The following is a 14,570-nucleotide window of genomic DNA, read 5'->3' on the forward strand; positions in this document are numbered from 1 at the left end:
CCTCAGGAATAGCTCTTTTACACCCACAGGGACAGCCAATACTCTTGTAAAGAAAAAAAAGTTCAGATAATTGTGAATTGCATGTATTGTTCACAATTTAGCATATTTGGTTTACTTTGAATTGAATTGTAATGCATGAATATAGATTCTTAGTGAACGTCTGTTGTTTGGTGCCAAAATGAAGTTTTGCAACATGTATTTAAGAAAGAGTTTTTTTTATCATGATGTACTAACTATTAATTGGGTGCTTTTTTGTTTGTACAGATAATTTGGTCTCTGGGGATGTCCTTATGGGAGAAAGCAGTCTCTATGACGGTGATAGTTTTGCACTGACAGCATTTTTACCTGATTGTCATCTCATTAGTATTCAGTCAAAATGGATGCTTTGCCGAATATCTTCTCTCCAGTGGGAGGGAGTGGTGATCTTGTCAGTTCACAAGTAGAAGTGCAAAAGCTGTTAATTGATGAAAGGATGCGGTGTGAACATCATAAAACAAATTATCAAACACTAAAAGCAGAACATACTAGGTATCACATTTACTTTAATAAAAATGTATTGGTTGCAATAGATTGAATATATCAAAGCTATTCTTTCATGAACTTTTTATAGTAATGTGGTTTAAAAAGTTGAATTTGTATGATAAACTATAACACAAGAACAGTTTGCCCATAGAACAAGTGGCTGTAAGAAGCAATTCTAATGCTATTACCTTGTGTAAAATAGTTATTAGTTTCTTGAACTTAAGTTTATTATGGAGAAAAGCACTTTTACTATTTTAAGCCTTATTAACATGTTTAGCACGAAAAAATATTTTTAGTTGTCATATTTTATTAACTAAACTTAAGTATATATATTTGAAACGATTATGCCTCAGTTTATTGTATTTCTCTTCCTTTGTTATTTTTGCTGCGAGTTATGGATTAGTCTTTTGCAAGACCTTTGGTAAAAGTCTCCTCTTCATACACATTATAAAGCATAAAACAGCTGCTTGGCTGCCTTTATGATCCCCTAACATTTTCTGGGTGTATGTGAAGGACATTTCTGAGTAGCTGGTGTGAAGCAAAGTGAGTACTGCTTAGCTTTGCCAGTTGTCCTTGATAAAGTATCTTCTGTGCATTTGCATGCATGTACAGAAGTCCTTGAAAAGGCTAAAAAGTAGCCACACCAAGCCTTCAAGTACCTCCTTTATGCACGTATTTGTTGCATGATTTAAAATTGTATGCATCTTTTTGCAGGCTACTTGATGAATATACCAAATCACAAAGTGAGTTGAAACAACTGTTACATGAAAAGCAAACTGTCCATGATAAATTTCAGTTGCTGCTTGCTGAACTTAGAGGAGAATTATTAGATAAAACTAGAGAAGCAGAGGAATTAAAATTACAGGTAAGACAATATTTCTAAGTTTTGAAAATACTAAATTTCTGGTATATTGTTCAGTATCATAACCTATAGGCCTGATAATTTATAGTTAGTGTGTTTTCATCAATGCCTATTTTTATTAAATAGATTGTTATGTCAAGAACTGCTATGGCCAATCAGGCGGAAGGTTTTTCAAATTAAGTGTAAGATTTTCATATTTTGGGCCATTTCAAACCATTTGCCAACATTAACAAGGACTGCTGCTACAGTAGAATCTTTAGACGTTCTTTGGATTAATAGAACTAGTTTCATTTTTTAAAGAATTGAAGTACGGTATTGTATTATTGTGGTGTGTCATAAAGAAATACCATGAATATTTTTCAGCCAATATGGGGAACAAACGAAGAGCCTAGAGTATTATCTTTGGAAATGTTATATTTGAAAACTTTCCTTTCTTTACACATCTCAAAAAAATTGCAATTGCAATTGCATATTCTTAAAAAGCAAATATCATAGGCTGTCACAATTCTCTGTGGTTTATTATGCCACCTTAGTTTGATTATTATCCACATTGAACTTTTTTGGGATTGTTGAAGAATTGAGTAAAATTATGCTTCTTTTGTAAATGTTTTACTCGTCCATTTTTGTTTCTAGAATAGAAAAGCTAGATTTGATTAGTAATAATTTAAGAGAATTAATTTCATGGCTTGTGGACCTAAGAGGATTTGGGTCATATAAATAATCCTATTTTATAATAGTATTTTATACTATTATTCCTCCAAAAGGTCATAGGAGCTATATTATTCTTCCTGTTATCTCATGAAGTTAATGCAAGATAAAAGATAGTTGCGGGACTTGCACATCATGTAAAGTCATTTTATGGGGTTTTGATGTTACATTTTACTAAATGAGTTGGGCAAATTTAGCACTATAATTTCTTTGCCCCACGGATTCCTTCCTACTAACCCCAATTCTGTTCCCAGGGCCTCTGCTGTTAACCTTGATTGGGTTCTGTAGTGTACTTACTTGCTTCTTCCCATTCCTGCAATCTGTGTGATCGCTCTATTCACATCATCAAGTAATGGCTAATGCCTGTGACTCCCTTCAAATTTGCTTGTCCCCTAGATCTTCCCTCACAAAACGTTGGGAGATAAAATGAAATAGAGACCAGCTGAAAATCATCCAATCATCTAGTAAATGCTTCAGTACCATTGCAATTTAGTTATTTGCTTTATAGCTACTTCTACCGTCCTGTAGGTAATAACTCCCCAGAAGCTCGAATTACTGAAAGCACAAATACATCATGAATTAGAAACACCCATGAGAGAACGCTTTTGCAAGCTGGATGAAGTAAGTAAAATGGGAAGAATTTTATTATAACAGTAATTTGTTAAACATTTGCTGAAAATACGACAGCAAGATTATTTGGCAGATTTATTCCATTGATGAGAACTTTTTTTAATGGATAATTCAGACATCTCCTAATCTCGTGTTGGCGAACCTATGGCAGGCGTGTTGTAAGTGGCATGCAGAGCCATGTCGCCTGGCACGCGTGGCGTCGCCCATTCCTCTTCTGGGTCTCCAGGGCACGCATGCGCACCAGCCAGCTAGTCTACTGGTTACTGGTGTGCATGCATGCGCGACAATCAGCTGGCCTTTAGCGCGGGTGCGCACCGGCCATGCCATCATTGCCCACATACAGCCCCGGGATATCCATCCCTTGCCAGCCAGGAGCACTGCCACCAGTCGCTCCCCTATGCCCGGCTACCTGCTTGCCTCATCACCGCCACTGTCACTGCGAGGAAAGGCCCTGAAGCTGCGCTGCCTGGAATCCACATGGGCTGCCGCAGGGGGCGGCCAGGTATGGCTGCCTGGACACTGCCCGAAACGTGAGGATGGCAGGAGGACGAGCAGTTGTAAATTGTTGTGGTTGCAAGTCAAGAGATCACATGACTGGACCATATTTGATATTTTAAACCACAATTAAGATTGATAATATTTATTTTATTATTTCTCGATGACTTAAGCAATTTAAACATTAAAGTTTTAATTATTTTTAATCAACACTGTATAAATACCATTGTATTAGAATAATACGACGTATCTTTTACATCAATGAAATAATGTTTAATGTTTGAAAAAATCCACTAATGTTAAGCATAACCAATCCTATAGTTCAAATATTAGATTTAACCAATATTTTTAAAAAGTTTGTCTATATTTTGGTTTCTAATAAGTCCTGTTCCTTTTCAGTGTAGCATGTTTGACATTTTATTTACATCATTTATATAGTTGCTCATTTTACACAAGTAATTCTGGACAGTTTACAAGATTGGAAACAAGCAAGCTCTCCCAAACATAACATAACATGGAGAACTTGAAATAGTTTGCCTTTAAAACAAAACTCTTTCCAGGAGGTTGACACCGGGCGTTGATTAATTGAGCTCCTTAAAGAAACTGTACAACATTTTGACCTCAAATGATTTGAATGTTGCTATACTATACTATAAAGTACTATACTAGTACTATAAAGCATAAGCAGCTTTCCTTACAACTCTATTAGGCATTTAGTAAGCTGTTAGTATAAAAATACTTCATGTGGTACTTCAGTAAGAACACTAAAATAGTAAAAGCTTACAATTTTAATTCTATTTATGCTACATATAATTTGTCCATTCGGAAGGCCAAATTTTTGTATTTTTCTTTGCTTTGCTCCAGTTGAATCACACATGCTGTTTTTAATTTAGGAAGTAGAAAAATATAGAACAGAATATAACAAACTTCGTTATGAACATACTTTCCTCAAATCAGAATTTGAACATCAGAGAGAAGAGCATGCCCGTGTATTAGAAGAAAATAAAATAAGATACGAAGCTGAGGTAAGTCCTAATGTAAAATTATATCAATAGAATCATTTTAGATTTTTTAAAAAAGAGATTGATCAAAGTATCCAGCTTACAATATGAGTCCGTGTTCGTTCGTAACGTGATTTTTTTTTTCATTGAGCTTAATCCCAAATAGGCTTGTTTAGGATTTTAATTTTAAATTGTAATCATGATTTGAGATGTGTAAGTGGATTACTTTGTTTTTCTTCTTTTCATCTGTGAAATGAAAGTAATAGGGCTGTATACTGAATTTGCAGTTCAGCGTCCATTTCAGAAAAAAACTGTTTCTGCTCAGATTGAAACAGGGTGTCTGCTTTAGCTTGATCCAAGAAAAGATTTATCTCACTGACTAGCATGCAGGGAACAAAAATGGCTCATATTTTCCCCTTATGGAATGGAATAGTCTTTGAAGGAATATAAGGAAATTGCCCAAGTGTTAATTATTTAGGTTGAAAGAGTCAAAAGTGATGAAAAGATTTTTACAAACGTTTATTTAAAGTATGTGTGGGAAAAGGTACTGCAATCGGACAGCAGTATTACTGGCAATGTACAGGGTGCTACTATTATTGCTGCTTCTGTGATGGGAAGAGCGCTATAAATTGGCACAGTCAATCATTTTCTGATCATAAAGTTGATAAAGTAAGATATTTGTCTCTATCATCTTCCTAATCCTGGTGTTTTATTAAAAATGAACAAAAAGGAATGATTTTTTTTACAAACAAATGATTATCAGATTGAGCGACTTCCCCTTTATAGAAGCACAGTAAAGAACAGAATCATTCATAAATTTAATTTAATTTAATTTAATTTAATTTCCAATTTATATACCGCCCTTCTCCCTGAGGACTCAGGGCGGTGTACAGCCAAGATAAAAAACATAGAATATAAATATTAAAACATTTAAAAATATATATAAATTTTGGCCCAAAAGTTAAGAATCACAAACTAATTAAAAGAATTTAAAATTTTCTTCTAAGCCAACCCGGCTTGCTGAAAAAAGATAGGTTTTCAGGGAACGACGGAAGGCATTGAGGTCATGGATTCTTCTTATCTCCGGGGGCAACTGATTCCAGAGGGTGGGAGCCCCCACAGAGAAGGCCCTCCCCCTGGGGGCCGCCAGCCTACATTGTTTGGCTGATGGCACCCTGAGGAGGCCCTCTCTGTGGGAGCGCACGGGTCGATGGGAGGTCGTCGGTAGCAGCAGGTGGTCTCGGAGATAGCTAGGCCCTATGCCATAAAATATTTCTAATTTTGGTTGTGTTAAAGGGATCCTCTTAAAACATAATCAGTGTCCTGCTGGATCAGACCCCTGGCCCATGTACTCCAGCAATCTGTTTTTACGCTAGCAAATGAAGGAAGCCCATTAGACTCCCAGCAAGAAGCATAATCATCACATTGACTTCCATGAATTAATCCAAACTTTTGAAGTTAGCCATATAGATAGTCAATTTGGAATAGAGGTGAAGGCACCAGACTAGAAACTGGGAGACCAGGAGTTCTAGCTCTGCCTTAGACACAAAGCCAGCTCGATGACTTAGGCCAATCTCTCAGCCCTAGCAAGCTGCTTCAGAAACCTTGCCAAAAAACCCTGCAGAGACATGTCTAGGCAGTTGCCAGGAGTCAACAGTGATTCAATGGCACACACAGACACGTAAATGTGGTAGCAAATTCCAAAGTTTAATTATGCGTTGAGTAAAAAATAATTGTCCTGATTCTTCCAGGATTCAATTCAGAACAATTTAGTGTCATCAGCAAACTTGGCTATTCCTCTAATGTTTGATTGTAGAGCCTTTAAAAATTTGGGGGAAATGTTAGAAACATTTTTAAAACCAGTCCTAGGCCTTTCCTGTCTCTATGGAGACAGAAGTCGTCTAAATCTGCCTGCTTGAATTCATTTTTCAGATTTTGTCTGAATTTGATACATAGATCTGATTTAACAGATGTACTCATACTTTAGAAATATTATCCCAAACATGACAAGGAGATATTTCTTGTCCTGCTTTTGCCATTCTCTCTATGCTTTATACTTTGAGTGCCCCTGTCTTCCTGCCATTGCCTGATGCTAGTTGCTTATCAACCACATTTCCTCTTCGATAGCTATTTTAATAAAGTATGATGAGGTCTGGTCAAACCATAAATCTCATGTGTGATGGATTCTTGTATTTAAATTTTCCCATATATCGTAAACTTTGATATTGTTCCATATGTGACTACCCTGAGTATAGTGTTGGGACTTTACTGTTTTCTGTTCAAATTCTAATAGATAACAAGGCTGGATAAAGATAAAGAAGAATTGCATAATCAACTGCTTAGTATTGACCCTACAAGAGATAACAAGCGTGTTGAAGCACTGTTAAGAGAAAAGGCCCAACTATTGCAGAAATTGAAGGGATTAGAAGCTGAAGTAACAGAACTAAGAGCACAGAGAGAAAATTCTGGCATGCAAGCAGAAAATGTGCAAAGAATACAGTTGCGACAGTTAGCTGAGATGCAAGCTACAATGAGAACTTTGGAGGTAAAAAACCCCACCTGAATTGTTTCTGTATAGGCATACTAAATGCACGCTATGTGTATGAATTTCAAGAATTTGGTCAATGGTCTAAATGCACATCAGGCTATCAGTGAATATTAATTATCAACCTTTTTTAAAAACAGAAAACAAAAATGTACAGTACTGTAAAATGTATAATTTTATACTTTTACACTGGTGAGATATTATGTGACTAATTAAGTTTTCATTGTTGCCTTCTGAGAGGAGGCTTCTTGGTATCTGAAACAGAACTAGATTCTGTAACAGCTTTATTCCATATAGTACCAAATTTGTTAACTCAAGACTTTTCCACTAGGTATTGAAAATTGACTGTGATTATAAGTTTTTGTGCCATTTTTGTATAACTTGGTATTTTTGGTATTATTTGGTATTATGGGTAACATTCCTTCTTTTGAGAACTGTGCATCGGAATTTCATTTTAATGTGTGTTGTTGTGTAGACAGGTAAATGGCAATAAAGGTTATCTTATCTTAATCATATTTTTGGAAATTTGCTAACCCCAATTTAAACACTTTACACCTATATAGTTATGTACGCAAAGTGTAGTAAAAGAAGCTTTTTCTCCCTCAAATTCTACACATCATAATCCGTAATCATTATCTTCTGCTTCTTAAAGTAAGCTCTTAAGGATTTCACAAAATAATTTCTTATAAACTGTTCTTTTTAAAAGTTGTGGGTTATTTTCAGCTATGAAGTCTAATATTCTTTGGAGAATTGGGTGACACAGCCCTTTCCTTAAATCATAATTAGCACTGAGCATAGTTCTGACCTATAATAAATTGCCATTAAGAATGAAAGTCATCTGGAAGAGAGAAATGATAGAAGAAAGTTATACGTGACAAGATTTTTGCACATTAGGCTAAATCATGATTTAACGTTGCATGCTAGCTAGACTTTTATTACATTAGATAAGTTTATATAAACTAGATGATTTATTTTCCTTAGTCTTTTCCCCCACACCCACTCCTTTATCTTTTATATTTTCTCAGCAATCTGTAAAATCACAAGTGCTTTTGAAACAGGTTTGGGAGCACTAAAAACAATATGTTTCATATACCAGTATGGAACTACTATTCCCTATTCTGTGGTAGTTCTCTTTGGTTCCAAACTGAGTTTCAATTGAGCTTACTGAGGTTTTTTGTTTTTTGTTTTTTTGCTTTTTAACTGTTGTAAAAATATCTATTTTTGCTTTGTAAAAGGCACAATAACCATCATAGCCTCACAAAGTTAAAATCTATTGTTATCCAAATGGACATTCACTGTAATGTTAATAAAAATATTATGTTTGGATAAATACTCAAGACTACAACCTAAAGGTAATGTAAGATAATATAAAGATAATTTAATTTACATCAATAGAAATGCTTCAATGTAAACAAGTTTCAGAATATAATTCAAATAATTTCAACAAATTCAATTTATTGATACAAATTTTTTTCTAATTTTAAGGCAGAAAAACAATCTGGTAAGTTGCAGCTTGAACGCATTGAAAAAGAATTGCAGATAAGCATTGAACAAAATACAGACTTAATAGGAAAGCTTCACAAAGCTGAAAGAGAGATTGATGCCTTGAATACTAAAGTAAGTGTTTTATGTAGTTTAGCATGTATGTTCAGGTATATTGAAGGAGACATGTTTAATTGGGCCATATTTAATTGCTGTTATTATGAACCAATGAAGCTGCCTTATGTCAAATCAGAATGTTGATTGATCTCAGTGTTATCATATCCAAGATTTTGTTCTCATTTGAAGTAGTTATACTAATTCTGGCCGAGTCATTTCTTGCAACAAATCAAAACTCAAATGATAAAATATTCTTTCATTCTACAACTTTCTGTTCACCTGGAAAAGTAGATGTCCTGGAGAATTTGAGTTTAGCTTTTATTTTGACATATTCACTTTCTATTTGGAAGATACAGAGAACATATAATAATATTTAGTCATGTGAATCCTCATTGTTAATACAGTAGTACAGTATTAGAGCTGTTAGATTCCCATCTCTAAAAATCTGGAAGACCACCAGGTGGCAGCAAAGATACATATAATTCTTGCAGCCCTGACCCAAATAATCCCACGCCTAATTTTTGAGAGTTTGAACCAAAAATGCTAAGGACTGAGCTTGGTATCTTATGGTTTAATTAGTACCATTCAAGTAAACAACTAGTAATTTAGTCCTAATAATCTCTGAGATTATTTAAAGTCATTTCTCCTTCAGAAATAAAACCAAAATGTCAGTGTAAAATGGAGGCTTCATTCTCCATTTTGAAACAAAATATTTCATAAAATGCATCTCTTGTAATACAGAGATTCTCTTCTGCTCTATTCTATTCCTATTCCTATTCATTCCTGATTTGCCCAATAATGTATAAATGCATTATCTGCTATGTAATTTTCTTAAAAGTTTATTATTGAACTTACATATTTTTAACCTTGTTTTACTATTTATATACCACCAAAGTTTAAAATAGTTAAAAACTATCTATGAAAAGTAGTGGATCACTACGTTTTGCTGAATCTATCATTCTTTGGAACCAAGCCCATATATATAGCGGATACAGTCTCAAAATATAATGAACTGTATACGTCATATATAATATTTAGAATAATAGAATAACAATAATGTAATTTCTGATTCCAATTGAAGAGAATATATGTAGCCCCAGGTTGAACTCTGGAGTTGGTGTTCTCGAACTTAATTGTTTTCTTACAGGCATTTCATTAACAAATTAGGGAACACCTTGGTTATAGTCGGGAGTGGGATTTGCTTTCTTATACCATTCTGTGAAGCAAGGGTGGATTCTATTTACCTTGACTACTGGTTCGCATCGTGCATGCGCAGATCACTTCTGATGACGTTCGGGTCAGTGGGCGGAGTCTCCCACAGGTTTTACTTCCGGTTCTTGTGAACCGGTCTGAACCCGGGGCAACCCACCACTGCTGTGAAGGCTTGCATTTTAAAAAATCTGTTCTTAGATTTCTTGGTTAGCTCAACTCACCAATGTCCATTTTCATAGAGAAATTTGCCCTGTGAGTATTGGTGGGAGTGTTGGTTTCTCCTTGGTAGTTCCTTGATTGAGGTATTATTTACTGTTTGATTGTCAAGTATTAATCTCTGTTTATCTAAGCGTTTGAGAAGGTGTTCTGGTGGTGTACCTTCTATGATGAACTGTTTTGTAGCATAGTTACTGATATCAAAGAAATATCGTTTTATTAGCAATTGGAGGTTGCCAATTAGATAATGTAAAATCAATCTGCAAAGATATAAAATCTTTCATTTTAATGAAAGGGCCTTTAATGATAATTAAGAATTTTTGAAGAGACATACCATATCTTTATAATATATAATAGTGTTCTTTATTCATAATCTAGCTGCCATTTTTATGGGAAAAAAGTGATAATCAAAATTAAAATATGCTTACTTTTTTTGAACTTTCACACAATAGCAGATTATGGAATACATTTAACATTGCAGATGAGTTTCAAGAGCTTTCCTCTTGCTACTTAATTGTCACCAACATGTAATTATTGTACAGAAAAGCTTAAACTATAGAATGTCTCAGTTCAGATTGTAATTGTCTTTTGGATTTAAATTTTCTATTGAAAGCTAGTTTTATGTTGTTTTTTAATGAGGCAGGAAGATAAATACATTTAACTTCCAAATTGTGTTGAATAGTAAATGAGCATGTTGTAATTTCTAAAGATAGCATATTCAGTGCCTGCAGAATATAAGAAAATGGAAGAGGGAACAATATCAGTGAAGAGCATCACTGGGCATGATTTAACTGTAGTTAACATGAGCATTTTTCTGACATGAAGATGCATGTTATTGAGCTGACAGATTGCAATTATAAGCATAAAGAAAGAGGAAATTGGTTGTGTCAGAAACTGCTTACTGGTGCTTATAAAATGCTTTAGAATGTTTTGCTTTCTGAAATACTCATGATCTTAGGCTTCACAACCAACTTGCATTTACAAAAGTTGCAGTATCCCATGATTGTGATTTGTGACCTTTCCTGCCTGTTTAGCACAAGCAAAATCAATGGAGAGGCTGGCAGGGAAGGTTACAAAGTACTCACATAAGTCTCTCTCACATGCAAACCCTACTCCAGCCCCTCTGCACTTGCTGGCCACCCCCACACACTTTCCCTCACCCATCAGCAGCCACCTGAACTCCCCTCGCCCCATACATCCCCCACTACTCCCACGCTCATCTGCACTCCCTTTCACCTGGTGGTAGCTACCCCAAACTGCGCCATGCTCACACCTTCGCTGCCATTCCTGCACCTCCTTCCACTTGGTAGTGGCCACTTCAAACTACTCCATTTCCTGCTGCTCTCACATCCTTTTGCGCACTCCCCCATTTTCCAGCAGCCATTTATCTGCCTACTGGCCTGCCTGGGATTTCAACTTCTTGATGGCTTCCCCACTAATTTTGATCGTTAGTTTAATTTAATGAAAGTTCTGATAAGATGGAGGAGGAAGGTACTGAGGAATAAACAAATGTAGTAGTGATTGGCAGGAGATAAAATACTAGAATTAAGGCAGGCTATTTTAGGAGGAAGAGAATATGAATGTTTAGAGGAAAGGGGAAGTTTTAGGGAAAAGAGGAAATGAAAATTAATACCCAGACGGGGTTAACACTCAGCCAACAATTAAGCAATAAACAATACCCCAATCAAGGAATTACTAACTCAGATAAACAATCAAATAGTGAACAACAAGGAACTACAAAGAAGAAAACAACATTTTCACCAACACCAACAGAGCAAGCCACTGTATATAAACAGAGCAAATCCCACTCCATTCTAGCACTGAAGATGTTGTTGAAAGGGTGACGAAAGATCTACAAGAAAACAACCAAGCTGAGAGAGCACCAAGAATTCCACAGATATGAAAACTGTGGCTTATTTATGGGGCCCTTGGTGCTTTCTCAGCTTGGTTGTTTTCTTGCAGACATTTCATTCATCATCACAATATAAACTATATTGTTTGTTTATAAATCACATTTATAAAAGGTGCCCAACTCATTCAGGATAGCATATATATTAAAAACTAAACTCTACAGTAAAATTGATGATGATAGTCAGTAAACCAGTCAAACTAGATATTAATAGGATGTTTACTCTGGGGCACATATCCCACTTAATCATGGGGGAAAATCCAGATCTTCAAGGCCCATTTAAAGGATGGCAACGTTAGAGTAGCTTAAATCTCAGAGAGATACATATTCCAGAGAGCAGGCACTGCAACCGAGATGGCACATTCTACTTCCCATTAGAAATCACTATTTTAAAAAAGGAACCTGGAGCACACCCACTCTGTCAGCTCTAACCATATGGGCAGAGACAAAAGGAGATAAGAGTTTTGTATTAGTGCATCATCATCAATTCCAAGGAAGATGGGGAGACATAAGGCTCATCCATTGGGAGAAACTCACATATATCAGGGGGGTCTCTTCTAAAAGTCATTAGGTGGGAGGTTTGATGTGTGTAATTAAGCCTAAGGGATAAGCTAAGAATAGGGGTATTAAATTGGGAAGGAAGGAAGGATGTATGTGCCTGAAAGTCCTAGCATATTGCTCCACAAGCATCATTTCTTTTTAAAAATTGTTTATATTCCCTGCAAAGATATGAAAAAGCTTGTAAGCACTTTTTAGTCACCTATCCTTTGTAATATATAGTACATACAGGTAGTCCTTGGGTTAAAAACAATTGTTTAGAGACCATTCAAAATTATGACAACACTGAATAAATGGTACTTACAGTGGGGTTTCCAGGTATTGTATACCTTCCTGTCTTCCACATATAACCCTTCGGCACCCGTGATACTCCCATGCTCCTTACCTCTTCCAACTTAAGGACCCACATATCCTAGGGTTATATCCGCAACTGGGACTGCTGTGATTGGCATCACTAAGCAATGCGGTCACTAGATATCACACTTCATGACCATATTACTTAGCAATGGCAATCCCAGTCCCAAATGCTTTCATAATCCAAGGATGCCTATAAAAAGTGAAAATGAAATTCCCTAGTATTAAATTAAAAAGCATTGAGCAATGTCAATATAGGGCTGGTTTTGCACTAAAGTAAGAAGATATGAAAAATCAGAAAATAAATCTAGTTGTAGCTAAAAGCAAGGAAAGAAAAATAAAGTACATGATGATTTAGAAAATCTCTTTAGGGAAGAGGTTTTTTTAAGTGGAGATCACTTGACAAAATATCTTGCTCTTAACAAAACCTACAAAGTCTCATTTGGCAATAATACCTCATGCAAAATATTTTATCAGAGGAGTGCAAATATTACTTCAGGTTTTTAGCTAAAACTAGATTAACTTTGTAAAGCAGGGAGGCTCAGAAGAACAGTTGGTAGTGTTTGTGAGTCTTGGCAGTAAGATAAGGTGGAATCGGGTATTAATCTTACCATTTTACTACCATTACAAAAAAGACAATTTTGCAATATCTTTTTAATCAAAACTAAAAATTGATTATACATTCTTTTTCTATAGATTGAAGAACTGAAGCATTCACAAAAGATAGAAATAACAAACATTAAGTTGGAGACAGCAAGAACAAAGAGTGAGATAGAAAGAGAAAGGAACAAAATTCAAAGTGCACTGGATGGTAAAATATTAGTATTTCAATTATTTAATATACCAACTACAAATATTATATTGGGTGAGATATAATACAGGTAGTCCTTGTTTAGTGGCTGCTTTTGGAGAGTGATCATCCGCTGTTACGATGGTGATGAAAAAGTAACTTTGCAACCAATGCCGGCATTTACAATCTTTGAAGCATCTCTCTGCCTGTGTCAGCTCTTCCAGGTAAACCAAACATGAAACACAACTAGATGAGCTAATTCTAAGGCTATATTAACAGAATCTTGCAAGTTGCAAAGTCAAAACTTTCCACTATCACTTTTTAACTGCTTGATACATTTGGGCATTTGATCTTTCTCTGACAGTTAAACCACCAGGGGCTCCTTCCTTTCTTGTCTGATTGTGTTGTGGCTCGCCAGCGGCCTGCGGGGTTGTGGCTGATCCCGACGACGAAGAGGCTGGTGTGGTGTCGCGCCAGCAGCCTGTGCAGCTGGCGCTCGCTTCGGACAGTGAGAAGGCTGAAGAGGATGTGGTGCCAGAGGCAGAGACTCAGCCAGGGCCTTCAGAACCTCCAGAGGCTCCTTCAAGTGCAGAGAGTGAAGTGGAGGAGCCTCTCCTCAATGCTTGAGCATGCAGGGCTGGCAAAAGGCAGGAGTGGCTACTCAGGAGGAGGAGATCTTGAGAGTAAGGCTTGGGGCTAATTGGCCACTCCCTTAGCCTATTTAAGTCGCATGCAGTTAGCAATTGTTGCTGGAAACAACGTTTAATTATTACGCAGAGCATTTTGGAGAGTGAGTTTCTTATCACATCTTGGTTTCTGGGCTGGTTGCCAACCTTTGTCGGACTTTGTTTATTCTTTGTACTTTATAGCAGGCTGATAAGGACATTTGCACTGAAAGCCTGCATTTTGAAAGGGGTCTGTTTGTAATAAATGAAGTTTTTGGAGCTTGGTGAGTGTCACACTCCTTGGGATCCGGAGCTGGGGCAGAACAGATTGTTCCTAGGCAGCATCTCTTTTCCTCATTCCCTAAGATCATCCACACATTCCCTTACATTCAGTCACATTTTGCCTTTACAATTAGTTAGTTTGTCCTGTGCCGGATCCATTCCCACCCCACAGAGTGGAGAGATTCCTTAAACAAAGAATCTTCTTGAGCTGCTTTGCTCTGC

General features: G+C 36.2%; 1 protein-coding gene across 3 annotated transcripts in view; it reads left to right on the top strand.

Annotated features, from left to right (window-relative positions):
* The window catches only part of CEP83 (centrosomal protein 83), a 40,610-nt gene that overhangs the window by 3,031 nt on the left and 23,009 nt on the right, over positions 1-14,570 (top strand). For all 3 annotated transcript variants that reach the window (XR_004588759.3, XM_034403303.3, XM_034403304.3), the window contains exons 2-8: positions 265-528; positions 1,237-1,387; positions 2,621-2,713; positions 4,111-4,242; positions 6,512-6,763; positions 8,249-8,380; positions 13,308-13,422. Coding sequence is in view for 2 of the 3 variants with exons in the window: in XM_034403303.3 (XP_034259194.2) it covers positions 377-528; positions 1,237-1,387; positions 2,621-2,713; positions 4,111-4,242; positions 6,512-6,763; positions 8,249-8,380; positions 13,308-13,422 (1,027 nt within the window). In the remaining variant the exon portion in view is untranslated. The remainder of the gene's footprint in view (positions 1-264; positions 529-1,236; positions 1,388-2,620; positions 2,714-4,110; positions 4,243-6,511; positions 6,764-8,248; positions 8,381-13,307; positions 13,423-14,570) is intronic.

Source organism: Pantherophis guttatus, chromosome 7 (genome assembly GCF_059756535.1).
Source record: "Pantherophis guttatus breed Tessera chromosome 7, ASM5975653v1, whole genome shotgun sequence".
NCBI lineage: Eukaryota > Metazoa > Chordata > Lepidosauria > Squamata > Colubridae > Pantherophis > Pantherophis guttatus.